Source organism: Malurus melanocephalus, unplaced genomic scaffold (assembly GCF_030028575.1).
Source record: "Malurus melanocephalus ecotype Western Australia unplaced genomic scaffold, MMel_1.1 scaffold_1107, whole genome shotgun sequence".
Lineage (NCBI taxonomy): Eukaryota > Metazoa > Chordata > Aves > Passeriformes > Maluridae > Malurus > Malurus melanocephalus.
The window spans coordinates 59,096-80,626 of record NW_026624339.1 but is presented as its reverse complement, the minus strand read 5'-3'; the positions used below and the strand labels follow the sequence as shown (position 1 = coordinate 80,626).

Here is a 21,531-nt window from a genome sequence, read left to right as displayed (position 1 = left end):
GCAGACGTCGTGCCGCCAGAGGAAGCTGCTGAGAGGAAAGCAGACCAGAAATATCCCGCTCGTTGTGCTGGGGAGAGGGTCTCAGCCTCTCAGCACGGTGGGAGTGTGGATGCTCCCAGCTCTGTGTCATACAGGGTCATACCCGGCTGGGAAACACCAAGCACAGCCCTGTGGGACAGTGTTAATTAGCTTGTTGTGAAGACTGCTAATTAATCTGTTMGTGGCTCGTTTCCCATTGTGGGGAGATTGAGTCACTGCTTTGTGCAAGCTGTCCCTAAAGACGGACAATCCTGGGGACAGGGACAGTCCTGGAGGCTGGATAGGGCTGGTCTGGTGGGAAGCGTCCCTATCCATGGCAGGGTTTGGAATGAGATGGTTTTTAGGTTCTTTGCCAATCCAACCCATTCCATGACTCTATGATTGATTCCGTGTTTCTATGACTCGATGTGAGCCGGTCCCTCGGGTCCTGCTGAGATAAAACCGACCCGAGAGAGGTGCTTGTGTCCACATCCCAGGTGTGTCCTGCCTCAGGTCCATGTGCAGGTGTCCTGGTGTTTAATCTTGATGTGGCAGAACACAACAACTGCATTTCCTGGCTGGTTTCTGCAGACACTGCTGCTTTCTGCGGTTCCCTTGGGCAGTGATCACTTCCAAGGTCTCACCTTGGAGCAGGTCACACTTGTGGCACRTGGAAATCTTCTCATCACTCCAAGACACTGATTTCTTGTACATTTGCATGGATAAAAACCCAATCCAGATCCATCCTAACCTCTGGAGGAGCCCTCCCCAAAACACAGATGGGTGTGATGGAAGGACACCTAACCTGGTGCTCCTTCAGAACAATTTCTCTGGTACCTCTTCCCTACAGGAGAGTCTGTTGGGAATGCACTGATGGCCAAACTGTGCCGAGGGCTTGTTTAGCTCCATTATCACTGGTCAGCGTTAAAAGCAACAAGAGAGTAATTCAAAAGTGCAGACAAATTTAATTCCCTTTTGGATGGGAAGGATTATCCCTGTCCTGCCAAGGCACCTCGCCAGCAGTGAGGGTCTGGTAGATGATAACCCCAGAAGGGAAGAGGTCAATCCTCCAGATACAGCAAAGGTTGAGGAGACCTCCAGGGTCTCTCTCCTGGGATGAGATGGGATGCAGAACACCCGACAAGGGGTGTGGGCAGATGAGCCTGAGAAGGATCATCCCAGTGACCCGAGCCAGGAGCCATCACTGACAGTGCTGGGGATGGAAAATGAAATTGCAGCCTCAGAGTCACAACCATGAGTGCACAGGGAACTTGGCCAGGATGTGGCTGGTGACACATCCCAGGCATGGGATGGGATATGAGAAAGTGGTGCCTGGGATAACCATGATGCAAARCTGCAACAAATTAGGGAAAGAAAGGARGGCTCAGTTTTGGGAGAARTTCTTGRATGTAAAGGGTGRTGAGGYCCTGGCACAGGGTGCCCAGAGAAGCTGTGGCTGCCCCTGGATCCCTGGGAGTGTCCAAGGCCAGGCTGGACAGGGCTTGGAGCAGCCTGGGATAGTGGAAGCTGTCCCTGCCCATGGCAGGGGGTGGAATAGAATGAGCTTTAAGTCCTTTCCAAGTCAAACCATTCAGCCCTGAAAAAACTGATTTYAACAGAACCTGGCCTTGAACAGTCCTAAGGATGGAGCAGCCACAGCAATCTGTTTCACAGCCTCATCACCCTTACTGCAAAAACTTCTCATAYCTAACCTAAATCAACTCACTTTTAGTTTAAACCAATCACCCTTGCCCTATCACAACAGGCCCTGCTAAAAAGCTTGTCCCCATCTTTTTTTGCACCACCTTCATCAGAATCCTCACTTCTTGGTCTAAGGCTGACCACTGCCCTYGTGAGAGTCACTGCTGCAGATCATCAGTGAGAAACCCTCTCATCCCTGTCCCATGCCCAAGTCACAGAGGGTCTCCACACATATTTTGAGATCCGAGTTTATCTCAGGATTTTCCAGCTGGAGACCGGCAATGGTTGGTGGGATGACCCTGCCCGTTTCYGAAGGCATTTTTGCAGTATTTCACTATGTGACTCTGGTGAGTGACAGGGCTGCTGTGGGGGCTGATAAATGGATTAACTCGAGCCAGAATTGCTTCTGCCTTCACTCAGCAGGACCTTGGATCATTCCCCACCACATCAGCTCACAAACTCCAAGAGCTCCTTTTCCATCCTGTGCTTAACTCACTGCAGTCTGTCACCCCCAGGGGACCCTGCTAATGAACTGTGCTTGAAGAGCAGCCTCTCAGCAGACAGCAGCTCCCAGAGCATCATCTCCCAGCAGATAGCAGCTCCTGAGGGAACAGGCAGCCCAGGAGCCACGATGCCGATGGTGAAATCTCCCATTAATCACAAAGGCACAGCCGCCACCTCCCCATCCCGGCTACGAGAACTAATCACAGCCTCCAGTAGACAAAACATCCACATTTTTCCCCTCCCTTGTGTGTTTTCCCTCAGTGTGCTCTGTGTCAGGAGTTGTCTGGTGCTCAGATAGAGCTGCCCCCGGGCTGTGCATCCTACTTTGAAGGATTGTGTTGTCATCCAGCCTCGTCCTTGGAAGCATCAAGCCTGGAGCATCCCTGATGGGAATCCTTAACTGTTCRTGGTGCAGATCCTAACAGGCAAATCCATAACTGTCCTCCCTGGGGAGATAAAGCTGTTCCCATGACATCGAGGGAGACTTCAGCTTCACCTTTGATTCCAGAGCTGGTTCCTTTGGGCCATCACCTCCCCATARTCCTGAGACAGCACTGCCAGACTTCTCACCTTGAAACAAAAAAGAGGGGGGAAACTGTTTGGGTTTTCCTTGCAAACAGCAGCTTGGAGGGACAGGTTGTTTAATCTCTTTATTTTTCATTCCAGAAGCTGTGTCCTTTGAAGTGGCTGTTTCCAAGGGCCAAGCAGCAGCCCAGAAAAGGGGCTAATGGAAAACTTTTGATATGCATGAATGTGGGATAAACGCAGTGATTTCCAGAGAAAATGAGCAGACCCTTTGAAATTGGGAAGAAATTCTTCACTCTAGGGGTGATGAGRTTTCCCAGAGAAGTTGTGGACTCCCCATCCCTGAAAGTGTCCAAGGCCAGGTTGGACAGGGCTTGGAGCTGGGGCAGTGGAAGGTGTCCCTGCCCATGGCAGGGGKKRGRWKGGRWKGKYYTYMARKTYCCYKYCAARCCAAACCATTTCATGATGAAATCACATCTGTATTTTCAGCTTCTTGTCCCACAGACCTCARTGGGATGTGTTGCCCATGCACTGCCAGCTCCAGATCTCTGTCTGAAGACTCAACAAGTTTGTAGTTCCCTAAAATCTTCCCATCACCCATCTGTAGGTCTGGTTTGTCCCCACAGCTCCTGTAGCACAAATTTCTTGATGCCTCAGGACTATGGCATCAGGTCCTCCAGGCTGGGGATGAACTTCCAGCCGTAAAGAACCATTTCCTTCTTCTTCTCCCTCCATCTCCCCCAGGTGAAGCTTGGGAAGGCCAGGCTTCAAGTTTTGYTCTCCAAACCTGGGTTGTGGGCTCAGACAGCTCCTTCCCAGAGCTGGAGAAAAGTGGAAACAGCAAAACACCAGCGAGATAGAACACACAGTTCACAGCCACAGTGCTGGAGTCCCAATTTCTCTGTCATGGACTGACACAGCTGAGATTTTTTGCACATTAATGTCCTTCCTGMTGGCTGGAGCTTCCCCCAGCCCTGGGAAGGATCTGCCTGACACCAAGGAGGGGTCAGGGCCCTCGGGGTCCTGCTAGCCCAGCCAACATCCCTGCAGAAGGTCTCGTTTGTACGCACACTCCTGTGAATCCAGAGATGCGTTCACAGGAAGGGTGTTTTCGGATCTCACCCAAGGAATTTAGGACTTGCTCTACTGGGTCAGGAGGCCTTAGGTCTGACACAGCTGCTTGGACAACACATCCCTCCAAAACACTGCTTTTCCTCTCCTTCTTTCATAGATGTGGGACCATGGAGTGGGAGGAGGATGGGCTGGGTGGGTTTATGCCCATGCACCTCCTCTCCTTTCCTCCTCCTCCTCCCCATCACAGTCCCCAGCCCCTTCCCCTCTTCTCAGCCATGATAAGCTCACTGATGGGAAAAATGTTGTCACACATATCTCACTTCCATTGTGTGGGAGTTGCTGATAACAGCACGAAGATCTGGACAATAAAGACTCCTGACAGCTTTTGTGTCTGTCCTGGGCATGGGGGGATAGCCCTGGAGGAAGAGCTGAGTGCTTGTGGGGTTTGGGGAAGGGTCCTGCAAGATGTGGTCCTGAGAAGGAGGCTGGAGAGGGGAAARGGCCCATCCACCCTCCTCCTTTGGGGTGCAAAGCCATATCCCTGCATTTCCCAAATTCCACACTGCTCTGGGGCATCTCCAAACATGAGATTTTGGCTTCAGGTGGCTTTGCTGTGGTGCTGGGGARCAGCCCAGCAGCTGCTCAACACGGTGTTTGTTTTGGAGCTTCCCCACCAGCCAGAGCTCCCTGCGTGGGGAGAGGGGGCTGTGCTGTCATTCCGTGAGGAGCTGCTGAAAGAGCCCACAGCAGCTCGCCAGAAGGGTGAAGTCATTTATTTATGCCTAGAAAAGAYGTGTGCTTCATTACCCAGCCTCTGAGGTGCTGGGGCTGAGCCACTGCGAGGGTTTTGTGCTGATGTGGGGAGCCAAGGTCAGCATGGGGCTGTGCCAGCGGCTGCATTTCTTCCTATTCCCCTTTTTGGGGTGTACAAACAGGRCATCCATTTATTCATGTGAAACACAGTGCTGGGGTTTGGCTGGCAGAGGTTCATTGACACAGAATCACACAATCATTCAGGTTGGGAAAGACTTCCAAGACCATTGAGYCCAWCCTATGACCGATTCCCATTTTGTYACCAGCCCAGAGCACTGAGTGCCACTTCCAAATGTCCCTTGGACACCTCCTGGGGACTCCACYACCTCYCTGGGCACACTGTTCCAATGCTCAACAACCCTTTCCATGAAGAAATTCTTCCTGATGTCCAACCTGAACCTCCTCTGGCACAGCTTGAGGCCATTTCCTCTGATTTTACAGCACTCCTAGTTTTTTGGTATCTATTTTCTTACTCTAGTTACAACAGCTGGRAATAACTTTCACAGAAAACTTAATTAATTCCAAGCAAAAGAAAATCCATTTTATAAGTTTTCCAGCTGGACAGAGATCCACCATTTGTTTAAAATTCTGTCCCAAACCTCAGGGCATGTTCTAGATGCTCTCCCCAAAACCTCTCTTTCYCTCTAGAGCACTGGTCTCCAAAGTGAGCAAGATGATCCATCAGAATGGGGGACAAATGTTTTCTTTCTAACATTAATAAATAATACAAARTTCAATATATTTTAAGACCATTGTTGTGGGGAACTGTCTCTCTCCTCAGGCTCCTGTGTCTCATGAGTCTTTTCCTTMTGAGGACTGCGTTGTAGAACATAGCAAATCCAGTTTTTCCTGGATTTAGGCAAAAAATATTTAATACTTTTTGGATCAAACCACATTTCTGGAGGAGAGAAAAAAAGAGGGGTTGGCATTAGCGTTGTCGCTATTTCATGGACAATGAAGGTTTTCCATTCCACCTTGGTAAAAAGCTGCCAAAACAAGAGAGGGACATGATGCTCCATCCCAAAATCATTTCTGTGGTAATTTTGTACCCAGCTCTGCTTGAGATAGCTCCAGACCCTGAGCTTTGGGTATGGGATTGACGGATTCACCCCCTTCCCTCTGCCCTGCCCTTCTCCTTCGATGGCAAGGGGCATCTCTTAACCTTTTCCAGATGGATTTCCAAGTTGTCCACCCGGGATACGAGAGGTTAAACCCTCCCACGAGCAGAGCTGGGTGACAGCATCACCCTTGACTCGGCTTTGGCACAGGGGCGCCGTCCCCTTGTCCCTATAGGCGGCTCCGTCCTTCTGGCAGTGATTTCCCCGTGCCRGTGAGCTCACACACACTCACAGACACACCCAGGCGTGCTCACAGGGCTCGCATTCAGGGGCTCCCCACCTCCTCTCCCTYGCAGCCCCGGCATCCTGGCCCCGGGATGTCATCCTGCCCCTGATAAGGCACAGGGGTGGCTGCCAAAGGAAGGCTCCCGCTCRTTCCCGGCGCCAGGCTGGGTAGAGACAGACGTGTCTGACCCTCGCTCCTCTGAAGGGCCAAAAACAGATGACATCACCCCCTGATCGTGTCCACCTCCCCCCAGAATCCCTATCAGCCCAGAGAGGCTGAGCTTGGGGGAGCGAGGAGGAGGAGGAAGAAGGAAGGCAGGGGGAGGAGGCCGGGAGAAGGAGGGAAGGCGAAGGCTGGAAGCTGCGAGTTGGTTACTTTGGCAAAGAGACAAAGTTCTGCAAAGCTTCACCGGCCAGACTTCAAAAAGGTGGAAAAAAGTGGAGGCTCAGTTCTGGCAGGTTCCATTATCGAGGGGAGCCTTATCTGGCGATGGGGCTGATGGCTCCTGCGAGCCGCAGTGGCTGCTAACCTCTGGCTGAGCTTTCTGAGGCCCCCGAGGAGCCAGAGTGTCACTCAGCGGGGACGAAAAGCGTCCAGGAGAGGGGACTGCATGGAGGCATTGCCACTGTGTTTGCAGAGCTGTGGAAACAAGGATGGGATCTCCAGCATGGAGCCCAGCAGTGCCTCACTGGTTCAGTTCATGGTGGTGGGAGAAGAGAGGGAATCTTCCCCTGCTCATGGTCCGGTCAGAGATGGGGCACATCTCCACGGGTCACTGGTTTTACTGGTTTCCTCCATGGTGASGCTGATGCCCTTGGAGTGGGCAGCAGAGTGGGTTGAGGTTGAAGCCAGGTGTGTAGCTCAGGATTTCAGGGTAGGAGTTTTGCCCACCTCATTGCTTTCACATCCTAGATATCACACTTGGTGTTTTCCTGGGATGAATCTTCCAGCTTTTCTCTCRAAGAGACTTTCATACCCTTTCAAGCCATCTCTCTGCTCACACCTCCAAGACATTTCTACTCCTGCTCGCCCTACACCACCTCCTTTCCACCTCACCACCTCCAAGGTGAGGAACTTGATTGTGGGATTGTTCTCCAGAGCACACCGTGGTGGGCAATGCCTCTTCCCACAGCCAATAACTCTTCCTCCCTGGTGAGGAGCTGCTGGACATGARCTCTGCCTTGGCTCTTTCCCACTCAYGATCCCACTCAATAAATCAACATATGCAGGAAAAGAGGCAGTGATACCCCCTCGGGTGATGTTGGGATGGATTTTGGAATACCTCGCACTCCAGAAGCAAGATTTCAMATGGAATTGCTCCATGCAGGAGCAGGGCAAATGCAGAACCCACCACACTCCCTGTGAGACCAGTGAATTGTTTGAATTTGGGTTTTTCATTTGGGTTTTGCCCACGGGGGTTTCTCGGCCTCACCCACCTTTACCCCTTCACAGAGGTGGATCACAGAATATGGAATGGTTTGAGCTGGAAAAGAGCTTTAAGAGTCATCTAGYCCAGCACTCCTGCAATGAGCAGGGACATTTTCAATGGATTCAGGTTGGATAACCTGAGTGTCACCCACTGAGGTTCACCTTGCTGCTGTGGGAGAGGAAGCGGCACTTCTGGAGGGAAAATTATATCTCTCCTTGAAGAGGATGAATCCTTCCATGGCCCCTACTGAACAGAGGCAGAAATTTAGTTTGTTAAAGAAAGTGAGGAAGAAGAATGGGCTCAAAGAGAGGCTTCAAAGCTGCTTGGAGCAGCCCAGCAGATCCCTCCCCTGCTGCCACTTTGGAATGGCACCCCTTGCTCTTGTATCRCATCTGTCACCCTTGTGCAGATGTTTGGGATCCCCTAGAGCACCTCCAGCAGGATCAACCCCCAAGAGCCCAGCAGGGTGGTCCATCTCAGCGACAAACACAACCGCACTCCAGACCCAGAGGGGACATAGAAATCCGACAGGTTTATTGGTGACGGACAAACGGAGCTACGAGCAGAGTCATGGAGGTGTCCAGGGGCAGATCCTATGTACRTTTCTGGCTGCAGGTCACTGGGCTGGCTCTCCTGGGGCTGTCACACCACCCTGGTGTGGTCACTGTCACCGGCAGCAGCGCAGGCGGCCGTTGCTGCAGCTCCCTTCCCAGCGCTCCATGTGGAAGCAAAGCCTCCGGCAGTGGCCACGGGAGCTTCTGCACTGCTGGGTGTCTGAAAGGGCCCTGGCTGCTGGGGAAAGAGGACAGAACATGTGGTCAGGAGAACTGGAACCCACTCAGAGCCCCAAAACTTACTGGGAGCCCCACTGGCATTGGTGGCTGAGCATTTCATTCCGTGACAGGGAAATTCAGGTGAGGAACAGATGTTCTTGGGAGGAGCTCCTCCATCCAGCGAGCTCTGGGAGTCTCCCAATGACTGGCCTGGGTGACACAGCCAGGTTTGGGTTCGCTACGTCAGGTTAGATGAGTTGGGTGAGGCTGGTCAGCATCAAAAGGCAGAGAAGTGCTTTTTGGAACAGGTGGTTTCCTCTTGTTTCACTAGATTTTTTTTTGCTTTATGGGGTTTTGTTTGCAAGGGTTTTTAAAATCTTGCTGTTTTGATAAAAAGGKGATGTGCTGCTCCTCTTTAGACACAGCAGAAACACCAAGTTTGGGGATTCTGGAGGGTTTACTACTAGTGGAGTGGGTAAACCCTTCTSTCTCCCCTAATTATCTCCCAGATTTCAGTTAAGTAAATGAGAGCATAAACAGGCTGAATAAATAAATCTCTTCTTCTTGGTCATCATGTTTGCCTTCTATGAGAGTGGTGCCACCAAAATCCTGGTAGCATCACAGTGACCTCACACGCGCATGAAACCCGAATTCCTGTCATATGTACAAAAGCAGGCAGYGAAAATGACAAGCCAAGGAATATGTTCCTATTAAAAGAGAGTCCCAGAAGAAAACAGACAGACACAAAAAAGTAAACTATCTGCCTTTACTCCTTCTTTTTCCACCTGAAAGATGGTTTGTATTTATAAAATCRAAGAAAAACAGAATGATTTGAGTTGGAAGGAACATTRAAGATATTCTACTTCCATGAGCAGGAACACCTTCCAYTATCCCAGGYTGCTCCAAGCCCTATCCAAMCTTACCTTGAACATTTCCAGAGATGGARAGTCCACAACACCTTTGGGCARCCTGAGCCAGGGCCTCACCACCCTCACAGMCAAGAATTTCTTCCTAACATCTGATTTACATCTGCCCTCCTTCAGCTTAAGACCATTCACTTTTTCCCTTTTATTCCATCCCTTGTCCCCAGTCCCTCTCCAGCTCTCCTGGAGCCCCTTTAGGCACTGGAATGGACTCTCAGGTCTCCCTGGAGCCTTCCCTTCTCCAGGTGAGCACCCCCAGCTCTCCCAGCCTGGCTCCAGAGCAGAGGGGCTCCACCTTTGGAGCATCTCTATGGCCTCCTCTGGACTTGTTCCAGCAGCTCCACGTCCTTCTGCTGTTGGATCCCAGAGCTGGAGACAGCTTTGCAGGTGGGAACTCACCAGAGCAGATCAGAGGGTGAAAATCACCTCCCTCAACCTGCTGGCCATGCTGTCATCTTTCTGCATTTGCCACATCTGTGTTCCACTCATGGAGAATTTAATGGGATTCTCCTTGTTTTGTGGAGGATGAGGCTCATATCCTGGTCAGGAGCAGAGCTCAGGCTCCTGGCTTAGGTTCAGCCTTTCTGGGTGAGTTTCGAGGGCACGGAGAGGAGGGGACACACAACCTGTGAACTTGGGACAGCTGCAGCCAGGAACTTCATGGAGACCATGAAGAAATTTCATGCTTGGAAGMAAGAGTCAGGTCAGCCTTGACATGAGGGCCCCTGTCTTGTCCTTTTTTACCTCAGGGTGGGATCCTGCCTTTTCTCTCTCYACARTCCTGCAGAAACCAACCCCTGTGAYRAGATTCTGTCCTTACCCGGARCGCCCTGGAGGAGGAGAACCAAAATGACTGCAAAGAGCAGCTGGAGAATCCGCATGGCTCGAGGCTCCACCACGAGGAGGAGGGAAGGGCCGTAAAGAAAGGAAGAAGAGGGAAATCCTGGATTTATAGTGCCCAGGAGGGGTTGTGTAACGCTCCCAGAGTGGAGGGAACTTTGTCAATCTCAGGTGCATTTCAACACGACAGCAAACAGTKGCACGGAGTGTGCCTGCTCTCAGTCACACCGTGTTACAGACAAAATGTGTCAAGGGGAAGCAGAGGGGAAAAAAAAAAAAAAGGGAAAAGACCAAAAAGAGGGGGGGAAATATCAGGGTTTTGTTGATAAACAGCGCTGAGCACTGGGGAGTCTGCTACTGCTTGCTGCTGGAGACAGGATGTTGGGACTGACCCAGTCTGGCTCTGTGTTTGTAGGCTCGAGCATGTGATGTTAAAATCCAGTCCAAGTGTTTGCAGTATCGAAGTGTTGGGTTTTGTTTTTTTTTTTTTGTTTCTTTGTTCTTTTTTTCATTTCCAGCTTTCACTCTCTGTGTTTAGCACTGTCACAGTCGAGTGTGAAAAAATCCAGAGTCTCCTTCTTAGCACTCCCCAACACAAAAGCTGGCTTGAAAATAATGGGATCCTTAAAAAAATCATAGCTCTGCTTCAATTTCCCAACTTTTAGGCTGCAAAGAGGCTGCTTGCCAAGGTTTTGTTTACAATTGCCAAGAAAAAATGGCAATACACTGTTTTATTCATTTATGTACGTATTAAATGTGAAAGCTGGAATACCTCCCTGCAATATTGAGTGATGTTAGGAAAGCTCGTGGATTGCAGCTCTCCCAGGGACCCTGGCARGCTCTCAGGTTTGTACCAGCTCCCCAGGTCAGTTCCAGGAAATCAGGAGAGGTGAGACCTGCGTCTCAACTTGCGAAAACAACGCAAAGCAAACAACAAGCAGAAACATCCCGCGACCCATAACAAATGGAGGAAGAGGAAATAGAAACTTTGTAAAGGGTTGNTTTTTTTTTACAGTAATGACGCAGTGGAGGCCATCACCGAGTCTTCCCTTTTCCCTTCAGAAATCACCTCTTGGGCTTTTTCCTTGCAGGCTGGATGCCAGGTAGTGCTGGAAAATGCAAACACCACGTCCTTCAGGCTGCTTGACCAGAGCAAGGCTCACCCTCATCAAACAGTGCAGATAAAGGGCCCTTCACCACCCGGACTTTGGAGCCAGGGACATGGAGCACTTCACCAGGGTGTCCTGCAAACTGGCCACATGCAGCCTGGGGATGGAAAATGGGTCTGGAATTCCACCTGGGTGAGAGCTGGATGCAAGAATGTGTATGGAACCTGTGGAAAAGTGTTGTGCTCTGCCTGTGTGGTGGCACTGTGTGGGTGAAAGGCCGCAATCCACCCTGGGCCTCTGAGCGGTGGTGGAGCGATATTTCATGGAATCAGAGAATCATAAAATTCTCTTGGYTGGAAGGGACCTTAAAGATCATTTGTGYCATGAACAGGGACACATTYCAGTATTCCCATTTGCTTCAAGYCCTGTCCAASCTGGCCTTGGACACTTCCAGRGATCCAGGWGCAGCCACAGCTTCTCTGRGCRCCCTGTGCCAGGCCCTCMCCACCCTCAGAGCAAAGAACTTCCAAAGCAAAGAATCTGGGCAGAGTTTATCCAGCAGAAAGGAGATGGCAGTTCTTGAGCTTCATTCCAAGCTGTGGATGCTGCTCTGAGTGTGTGACCTGAAGTGCCTGACCGTGTGTGTGCAGATGGTTTGGTGTGGAGGCTGGAGCCAGGGCGGCCACGTGGCCACGGCGCTCCCAGGGACAGATGGCGACATTCCAGGTGTTTGTCTCCAGCTCAGCTGCTCTCCCCTGGTGGGAACAGCACCATGGCAGAGGGTGAGCTGTGCCTGGAGCTTTTTGGGTGCTGCAGGATCCACGGGGACCAGGCTCCTTCCTCCATGCCACCGCAAGGCCTTGCTCGGGTTGAGTCGCAGAACGTGCCTCGGGAAAAAGAGCCAGAGCTGGACAGTACCAACAAAAAACAGATTTCCTCCAGAAAGCAGGGGCAGGAAATCTCTGTCCCTGGGGCAACTGTTTGAACGACAGCTGGTCTTGCTCCCTCCGATGTGGTCTCGCCTCTGGTGATCACACTGGGGCTGGTCCAGCAGCCTCCCACCCGTCCCTGCTCCCCAACCTGCCAGCAGATGTCTTTTTTCAGAGCTCACCACGCACAAAGGCTGATCTGTGCTCGGACACGTGGCACGGGAATCGGCTCCTGGGTGCTTGAGAGGTTTTGGGGCTGGGAGGAGCCAAATCAATCTATATCCGCTCTCCGGCCCCARACAGGGGGGATGTTTCCACTGACTTCATCTGCCTGCAAGCCAGGACCTGAGCAGGCTGATTTTCAAATGCATCCTGGGATAAATTTTTGCCAGCAGAAGGAAATCCTTAGGTGAATGAACCCTTTTGCCAGCTTGTGATGCCACCTCCTACTCCCAGTTCCACCGATGGCTTTTTACCAAACCAGTTAAGTCCTGATAGAGCCTGCAATTCAGCCTGGGAAGAAATGATCCTGAGCTCAGCTCTGGGCTCAGCCCTGGCCCAGAACCTCTCCTGTGGCTCTCATTCCAGACCACTCTTCATGGCTTGCTCAGAGCAGGTCCACATCTGTCTTATGCTGAGGCCCCCAGAGCTGGACACAGGGAAATTCTGGTTTTTGCCCCAAATGGACAGAGCACATTTGRTGCTTTCACAGCTAAGTTCTCCCCCCACCATCTCCATGGCCACATCCATKTGTCAATTATGGATCATTCCTGGCACGTGCCCACCTCCAAACTGTGCCAAGGACCAGCATGGCAAAGCATTCATTCTCTRTGAATGAACACCGAGTGTGAGTATCCACTTATTTCTGAGTCTCAGCTCCATGTGATTGGATTTATTCATATAGATACCACCTCTGAATCCTGTTTTATCCCCCCAGCACACCCTGGAGCTGGGCTGTGGTGAGGTGGTTCCTCTCACCCCACAGGAGTGGGTGGAAGTTTGGAATGTGACCCCCTCTGTCCTGTGTGGGGGGAAGGACGAGCCAGGCACCCCAATTTATATGGGATTGCCTGGGATGTAAGAGACAGCTGGGATCTGAGGGGCTGCCCATGGCTGTTGGCACCAGGCAGGAGCCCATCCAACACCAYCCTGCTCCTGACCCCACATCTCCTCTCACAATGACGTTTTTAGGGCAGGAGCACGAGATTTGGCTCTCTCTGCCAAACAAACACTGGCTTGTTGCCTGGGAACAGCAAACAAATCCCAGCGAGGGAATTCACGCTGTACTTTGACGGACTGAAATCCCCGGTTATCCAGGAGAATTGGGCTGCTCAAGAGATTTGGCGTGAGGATAGGGCTCTATCCTGGCTGTCTGTAGGGCTGCAGACATCCCAGATGTACATCCCAAGATTTCTGGATGATTTTTGCATCTCTTTTAGGTGTAGGTCTCTAGGGTGGTACTAAAGAAACCCTATTTTGTAGCATTCTGAGATCTATCAGGTACAGGCAGCTGAAGATCAAAGCTCAGTCAAGCYTTTCCCATAAAAATCCTCTTTCTCATTTGGCTTTCACCTGTGAGAAAAATGTCTTAAAGATTAAATGTTTCATGTCTTTCCAGAGCAGAGCTCTGGCCTGGTTTAAWTTCTCACCAGCCTGCATCTCTCAAGGGATGGGAGATTTCACTTTTTCATTAATTCTGGCACCCTGTGTCCCCCATGAGCTTTACAGTCCCCTCCACTCCTATACCTGGCAGGTAAAGGGTTGGATTCAGCTGAATTCCAGTGACTGTGTATGGAAATGGTCCCAGCTGGGCAGGACTGGTGGTCATGGGTGGAAATCCTATGGCAAAGGATCACACTGGGGATGGCTTTTACTGAGTGCCTCATACTGAGCTATTGCTGAGTATTTTTTGGGTGGAAAGGGTTGAAAAATGGTGTTTGAGCAGCAGTGGGGTCCCATGAGCAGCTCTGTGCTGAGTGTATGGACATGGTCAGTCACAGAGGAGTCTAACTCTTCCCTAACCACGGCAGGGATTGGAACTCGATGATCTTTAAGGTCCCTTCCAACCCAAGCCATTCTGTGATTCTGTGATGATTTTATGATTCTGTGATTCTGCAATGATTTTATAATTCTTCCTACCCGGGGTTACAGAACACTCCAGTTAGGGATTAATTGATTTGAACAGCATTTCCTGTCATGCACTTACACCAAAGCAGCTCATGCTGCTGTTCAAGCAGCTCCCCATGAGCTGAGCTGGGTGCTTTGCCCCAGGGAAGTTCAGGGGTTGAGAAACCACATCAAGAAACAATTTTACAAGGTCTGAAAGTGCCATTTTCCACCATCCACCATATCCTTTTTGCTTTCTCTCTCCTCCCTCTGTGTGGGACCAAGTAGCTGGAAGGGAATTCAGTTCCTCTTATTAATCAGGCAGAAATTATGATTTTTTTTAATGTTGTTGGGTTTTATTTGTTTTTTTTTGTTGTTTGTTTGTTTGTTTGTTTTTTAAGGTGATTTTCACTGAGATCAGCAAACAAGGGAACACACAGCAGTGGGACAGCAGGACCAAACCTGTTCGCACATTACTGCCAGAGGAACTGTATTCCCTACAAACTGAGCATTTCCACCTTTCTTGGTTGAGATCTGATGGGCCAGAAAGTCCAAAACCATCTGGGACATGTGCAAGGTGAGCTGCATGARTCTTTTCATTTCATTTCCCCAGGAAACCAGGCTGTGACCACGATGGCTGAGCCTTCCCAGATGAGGGCACGAATCACGAGCCCTGTGGATGAATGTGAGAAATGAACTGTTTGCTTTGGAGAGGAGCCTCGGTCCAAAGCCCTCCCCGAGCTGTCCTCGTACATCAGCGTGCGTCAGAGGGATGGGCAGGAATTTGGCTCTGGGCTCAGCCCCCTGTGCCTGTTCTCAGCATCAATTCCCAAGCCAGCAGCCAGCTCGGGGTAATTTGGCTCTCCTGAGGGTTCATCCAGCTCCAGGGGATGTCCAGGGGAGTTCTGGCATCTCCCTGTGTGTGCTGGAGTCCCACTGCTGACCCAAGGAGAGTAACTGCTGCTCATCAGTGAATGGAAACTCTTGGATGAATGAATTACTGGAGCTCTGGCACTGGGTCCTGACCCTGGTGAGGTCAGTGGGAATATTCCCSTTTGATTCATCAGAACAAGAATTTYGTCTCCCAKGGAGGASTTTTCCCTGGCTCWGTGTGAGCAGAGCTCACTTGTTGGCGTTGCTCTCTCGTTACGTCATTGTTTCCTTGCTTTCATAGAAATGATTGACCCAGAGAGAAATATTTTACCTGGAAAGGGAGGCCAGGAGCTGACAAAGGCAGGGGAGTGTCAAAACTTTATTCTGAAAAGACACAGAAGGGCTGAGAGTGGATTTGGACAGATAATTTAGGCTGAGGGAGCTCATAGGAAGAAAGCTGCTAGGGACAAAGAGACTGATTTCCTTAGGGCTGGGTGACCAAAAGGGAAAGGAGGGGCACCAGAAGTGCAGTCCATGGATGGAGAGGGCAGCTCATCAGGGATATGGGACACAGCTTTCAGATTCCCCTCTCCACCTTGTTTAAAATGAGTAAACCTGGGATTTTAGGAAAAAAAAAATTCTTCCCTGTGAGGGTGGTGAGGCCCTGGCACAGGGTGCCCAGAGAAGCTGTGGCTGTCTCTGGATCCCTGAAAGTGTCCAAGGCCAGGTTGGATGGGGCTTGGAGCAGTCTGGGATAGTGGAAGGTGTCCCTGCCCATGGTTGGGGTTGGAAGGAGATGATTTTTAAGGTTCCTTCCAACCCAAACCATTCTGTGATTCCATGATTTCCTTAAAAACCTGGCACAGCTTGAAAAGTGGATATGGGGGAAGTCTTGCCTGAAAAGCACAGACCACACCCACCTTTATGTCAAACCAGGCATCTTTTGCACCAAAAGTGATGCCCTAAAGGCTTCCCCCATTGCAGCTGTTTCCTCTGGGAAGGGAAATAAAGGGACTGAGTCACCCTGGTGTTGTGGGGTGGTGAGGGCTGCTGTGTCCACTCCTGGTCAGTGGCATCCCACCATGGGCAGCATTGCTGACTCACAGGTGGGCACTTGCTGTTGTGTTAAACCTCAGGTTTATTGCTCTCAGGTAAGGAGAAAGGCAATTTTTCATCTGTACATGCCAGACAACAGAATCCCRAAAGTGTGACAAATAATTTGGGTGGCCCCAGTTTCTTCTTGTCACAATGTTTCCTAAAAAGTCACAGCAAAAGCAAATTGTTGAGGAGTTTATGAGTGAATCCACAGCCGTGTCCTCCTGGGGGAGCAACAGTCACAGAAACCCCAAAATCTCTTTCCCAGCAGCTGTTTGGCCATGCCAGTGGAGGCTGCAGCTCTTCACATGCTGCAGCTGGCTCCTTTGGAAACCTTCAGCTCTCTGTGGAGGCAGGTGATGAATTTTTGCAGCAGAGAATGATGGGCTCGAAGCAGAACTGAGCCAGGTACTCGCCAGAAATGCAGGTCCCCACTCGGCACAAGCCCCCTCCGTGCTTACAGCTCTCCGGCCCATCAGCATCCCCTGGACAAAGAAGCAGCAAATTGGTGGATAAAATTCCTGGGGTTTTTTCTGGCACCATGAGCCCAGCCAGCCAAGCCCCTGGGAGCACAAAGAGAGCCTGGGAACCTCGAGCACAGCTGGGATCCCTATCCCACAGGACAGGTCCAGACATCCATGCTGAAAATCCCAAGTTGCCAAGCCAGCCTCCCTCGAGGAAGGTTTTATCATGGAGTTGTTTTCTTGGGACATTGCATGGGGAGTTAGAGGGGGTGTGTTCCCCCTGCCAAGGAGGCAGCTGCAGCCTGAGGAAAAGCAGGAGCATTTTACCAGAGTGCAGGGCATCTCCTCTAGGGTTTCTCCTAACCCCTTGATCCACCCCATTTTCACAGCTTCTTCCCTGCTCGATTTTGTATTGCCCCAAGGGATTAAATCACACATTTTCCCAAAGCATCTCACCCAAAAAACACCTTTCCCCTGTCCCTGCAACATCACACAGAGAAGGAAGAGCATCCCTGCTCCCAGATATCCACCCCAGGCCTTCCTGCTCTTACCGTGCTGGGCCAGGGAGATGAAAATAAAAACAAGCACAAGGATCCTCATTCCTTTGGCTCTGCTGGAAAATCTCAGAGCTGGCAGTGAGAYTTCACAGAAGCCTCTGTGTGCTGCTGGCATGCTGGATGGCATCCGGGAAGAGGGAAGGAGTAGGCAGGAGTTAATTATATTCCAGCCCCAAGGGTAACATTTGCTGCTGAGAAACACTTTCGTGTCGTTCTGACCCAGCGCTGCTGCTCCAAACAATGTCGACTTTTTTTCACATTCACTGGTTACCGGCCTCCCTGATTCCTCTCCTTGCAGCTGGCATTTTGGGCTGGTAGAATTCCAAGTGGAAAAAAAGAGGCTCAGAAGGATGTTCTGCCCCTTCACACAGCCTGCAAAATCCCTGGGAAGTGACAGGTAGGAGGGAAGCAACCTGCAGGAGAAGATTCCTGAGGAGCTGCAAGGAGGAGAAGGGTGCAGGCTGGGAGTGATTAATTTTTCATCTGAGCTCGTGTGAATATTTTCCCCAGCTGAAACCTGGGTGTGATTTTTTTCCCCCCCAGCTTTGGCTTCTGAGGAATTTGGGAGGCTCCATTCCTGAGTGTGATGAGCACATGGTGTTGGTGGAGGAGGTGTTAGTTCAGCAGTGCACCCCGGGGTGGTAAATCTGTGGTAGATGTGCAGCTCTGGCTGTAAAATGTGATATTCCATTTTATCCTGGCCCTGCTCTTTGCTGTCCCCTCAGCCATGGTAATAAAACTGCTCTGTGAACACATCTTAAACTGACAGGAGAAAAAGCAAGGTTAAAAGTTCCCTTCTCCCTAAAAAAAAAACCCGAATAAAATGACATGACAAAAATAATAGAATCATTTAGGTTGGAAAAGCCCTCTAAAATCATCAAGTCCAGCACTACCAAGCCCACCACTAAATCATGTCCCCAAATGCCACATCTAAATGGCTTTTAAATCCCTCCAGGAATGGGGACTCCACTACTTCCCTGGGCACCCTGTTTTAGTGCTTAACTACCTTTTCCATGAAGAAATTCCTCTGATGTACAACCTGACCCTCCCCTGGTGCAGCTTGAGGCCATCCCCTCTCCTCCTGTCCCTGTTCCCTGGGAGCAGAGCCCGACCCCCTGGCTGTCCCCTCCTGTCAGGGAGTTGTGCAGAGCCACAAGGTCCCCCCTGATCCCCCTTTTCTCCAGGCTGAGCCCCTTTCCCAGCTCCCTGAAGTGTCCAAGGCATGACTGGAGGTGGCACTCGGTGCTCTGCTCTGGGTGACAAGGTGGGGATCGGTCACAGGTTGGACTCGATGACCTTGGAGATCTTTTCCAACCTAAATGATTCTGTGATTAATTGTCCTCAATCCTGTAAAGCATCCAAGCACAACGTCAACRTGGTAAATAAGATTAGGCTGGTAAGAAGGATTAGGGGATGGGGTTTCCAAGGATGAAACAGCAAATTTTTGTGTAATTCTGCATGTGGGTGTAACAGCGAGACATTCTGCTTTTATCCATAAATAAATGACTGCTGTACCTGTTTGTTTAGCATTTATTGCCTTTTTTAGATAAACATCACCTCTAGTTAATTACACACTTGGCATGTTGAGAACACCAGACACCTCTGAAATGCTCAGAACAAAACTTGTTTGTTTTCTCAGCCACACATTTCCATGGTTTTCTGCAATCCCATGAGGTCTTCATCACATTTCTGTGCAGCACTTCCATCCTCTGCGAGGGCAGAGTCCCTCTTGCTCCTGCACACATCTGATTTCTGGGGGCACACAATGACCCCCCTCATCTTGGCAGAAGTGGAAGTTGGATGTCGTGTCTGCAATTCAGAGGGTTTGAGTCAAACCAGAAAATCCTGACACCATCTGAACCACCCCATACAGAAAAATGGCTGGGAAATTGTGGTTGCTGTGTCTCCAAAAGCAAAGACACAAAGATGGACTTTGGGGCCTATCAGAGCATTTCTGTAAAAGAAATGCTTGGAAAAAAATGCTCTTTCTGTAAAAGAAACCAGCTTGGAAAAGAATTAATGGAAGAAGGGAGACTGTAAAGCTGTGAAGAAGATGGATGCAGAATGACTGCACATCAAGTAGGTGGCACTGAATAAAATTATGAGGGATGAGGTTTAAAAACAAATGGAAGGAATTCCTAATTTCTGAGGGGAAAATCCAGTAAGGGTTTTTAAACAAGAGGATGCCAAAATCCAAAAATCCTGAGCTGCAAATTCGTGAAAGCCAGGAGAACAGACACTGAAGTGTAACAATATGGCTGTGGTCACTTCACCATATTACACACGGAGTAACTGTGTGGAAATATCTCCTTCTGGCCACAGACAGATCCMGGATGCAGGATCAGAGGAACCTTAGGATGATCACAGCTCTCTCTAAAGTGATTAATCATTAATGACATATGTTAACTATTGAGGAGCACCAAACCCAAGCAAGTCTGGGAAGGATTAAATAAATTAGCAGGGGAGAGGTCTGCTGGCACCTGTTAAGCACAGCAGGGTGGGTGCAGCCAGCAGTCCCTCAACAGGTGATTATAGGAAGATTTTCCAAGGAAGGAGGACTCTCTGTGGGCCAATTTTTTTTTTAATTTATTTTTTAAAGAAATTGATTTAATTTTGGTTTATTTTATTTCAGTTGGAGAAAGAGCTTTAGGTTATTTTGGCCAGGTCCAACTGCTCCACACTGATGTCAGTGGAGGAACACAGATCTATCTGTGTACATGGGAGGCTTAGACCCCRTTCCTGGAAAGAGTTCAAGGCCAGGTTGGATGGGGCTTGGAGCARCCTGGGATCTTGGAASGTGYCCYTGCYCATGGCAGGGGTTGGAACTGGATTRATCCTTAATGTTTTGTCCAAYCCAACCCAATCCATGATYCTATGAWTCAGAAATAAAGGGAACAATTTTGTTTTKCTGAATTTGGCCATTTCCCCACGGATTTTGTCACCCACATACCAACACAGCAGGTTCTCCGGCGCCGGTAGCACGTCCCGAAGGCAGCAAACGGCTCCGGGCAGGATTTCAGATGGAAACAGTAGCCATGGTGCTCCAAACAACGCAAGGTGTCCCTGGGCAAGCCGAGACCTATGGGGAGAATGGGATTCCTAGCTGTGCTGCAGGATCAGCCCTTTCTCCTGGTCTTCCTTCTGCTGAAACCCCACATACCCCAGTTAGGGATCTGACACAAACACCCCCAAAACCCAAGGCAGCTTTTCCAGAAGTTTTGAGGAACACATGGAACCCCAAAGCATTCCAAGGAAGGTATTTTTGTACAGCTAGAGCAAAACATAGAAGTTGATGCTGAGTTTCTGAACACATCATGCTGTAGTGGGAGGGGACAGCCCAGCCTTGGATGCTTCTAAGTTCTGGGACTGCAGTGCTGCAGGCTGGTCATGCAAGGGACAGCGTGGTGGTCACATGCCCTGAAGATAAAATTATTACTTTAAAAAGGCCCCTAAAAGCAGGATCTGGCCCAATTAGCAGGAACAAGCAGTTTGTCCATTTCCTTTTTTCTCTGCAAGCCTTTCTCAGAGGTGAGGAGCTCCATTAAGCATGAAGAACAGGTAGGATAATAAAAGCACAGCCAGAAAAYGAGTCAGTGCAGCAGAAGGGCTGAGGAAGGGGAATCAGAATATTCAGGGAACTGAAGTCAGTGGTGTACTTCAACCCGAGAACATCAGGGAACACCTCTGCTCTCTTCTGCCCCATACAAAGGAGAAAATTTTTAACCCTGGGGTTAGAAGGGGCAGGTGATTTCCATGTTGCCACCTCCCAATAGTGCCACAAAGTGGCATAAAGACATTTCAAAGGTTCACAAGAGCCAACACCTATCAGAGGCATCTGTGGGAAGATTCTGATTTAACACCTCTCGCCATAGGTTCATTTTTCCCTTCTGCTTCCAGACTGAGAAATAGGGAACTGCTCTAAGAAAAGGAGCTGAGGGGAATGTTCTGTATCACACCAGCAAGTTGTGCCTCTTACCCATGCAAACCCCAGCGTGGGTCTTGCCCCTTACCTGGAACAGCCTGGAGGAGGAAAAGCAGGAGAGCCATGAGGCAGGAGAAGAGCTTCATGGTGGAAGATCTCAGCTGCACTGTGGAGACAGGATCACAGCRCCAGAACCTTTGAGCAGGGGAGGAGGGAGCTCTCTGGCATTTATAGGGCAATGGGAACAGCTCTGGCCATGTGGGGACCTTGGCAGGGGTGACAGGGGAAGGCAGAGGGTGCAGCCTGACCGCTGCACACGGCTAAACCTGAACAATGGCTCGGGGGCACCAAGGCAAGGGGACAAACAGCTGTGCCTCTCTGCCTGGCCACTGGGAAGGCTCTTTCTCCATGTCCATCCCCCTGGAGAGCATTGCTAGCTTGAAGGATCCATGTGGATGGTAATGGGTTACCTGGAGGAAATTTGCCATCATTGGGTGGGAGAGAAGGCAGCTGGAATATCACCGGATCATTG

The 21,531-nt window shown here is 50.3% G+C and overlaps 3 protein-coding genes across 3 annotated transcripts; all 3 read right to left on the bottom strand.

Annotated features, from left to right (window-relative positions):
• Positions 1-7,920: 7,920 nt before the first annotated feature.
• On the bottom strand, positions 7,921-10,049 carry LOC130586246 (gallinacin-13-like). The gene is made up of 2 exons (XM_057386996.1): positions 9,925-10,049; positions 7,921-8,197 (listed from the first exon to the last, which is right to left on the bottom strand). The coding sequence occupies exons 1-2, from the start codon at positions 9,983-9,985 to the stop codon at positions 8,076-8,078; spliced, it is 183 nt and encodes a 60-aa protein (XP_057242979.1). The 5' UTR covers positions 9,986-10,049; the 3' UTR covers positions 7,921-8,075.
• Positions 10,050-16,066: 6,017 nt separating this feature from the next.
• Positions 16,067-17,396, bottom strand: LOC130586245 (gallinacin-12-like). Its single transcript, XM_057386995.1, has 2 exons — positions 17,051-17,396; positions 16,067-16,541 (listed from the first exon to the last, which is right to left on the bottom strand). The coding sequence occupies exons 1-2, from the start codon at positions 17,202-17,204 to the stop codon at positions 16,393-16,395; spliced, it is 303 nt and encodes a 100-aa protein (XP_057242978.1). The 5' UTR covers positions 17,205-17,396; the 3' UTR covers positions 16,067-16,392.
• A 1,075-nt stretch (positions 17,397-18,471) lies between these two features.
• On the bottom strand, positions 18,472-21,152 carry LOC130586243 (gallinacin-11-like). Its single transcript, XM_057386994.1, has 3 exons — positions 21,088-21,152; positions 20,028-20,156; positions 18,472-18,886 (listed from the first exon to the last, which is right to left on the bottom strand). The coding sequence occupies exons 1-3, from the start codon at positions 21,143-21,145 to the stop codon at positions 18,759-18,761; spliced, it is 315 nt and encodes a 104-aa protein (XP_057242977.1). The 5' UTR covers positions 21,146-21,152; the 3' UTR covers positions 18,472-18,758.
• Between the last annotated feature and the right edge of the window lie 379 nt (positions 21,153-21,531).

Excerpts from the sequence above, each read along its gene's own strand:
- LOC130586243 (XM_057386994.1), bottom strand. The coding sequence starts at position 21,145 with ATGAAGCTCTTCTCCTGCCTCATGGCTCTCCTGCTTTTCCTCCTCCAG. Across the intron at positions 20,157-21,087 it reads CCTCCTCCAGGCTGTTCCAG|GTCTCGGCTTGCCCAGGGAC; the intron begins GTAAGGGGCAAG and ends TTCTCCCCATAG. Across the intron at positions 18,887-20,027 it reads CCGGAGAACCTGCTGTGTTG|ACACGACATCCAACTTCCAC; the intron begins GTATGTGGGTGA and ends TCTGAATTGCAG.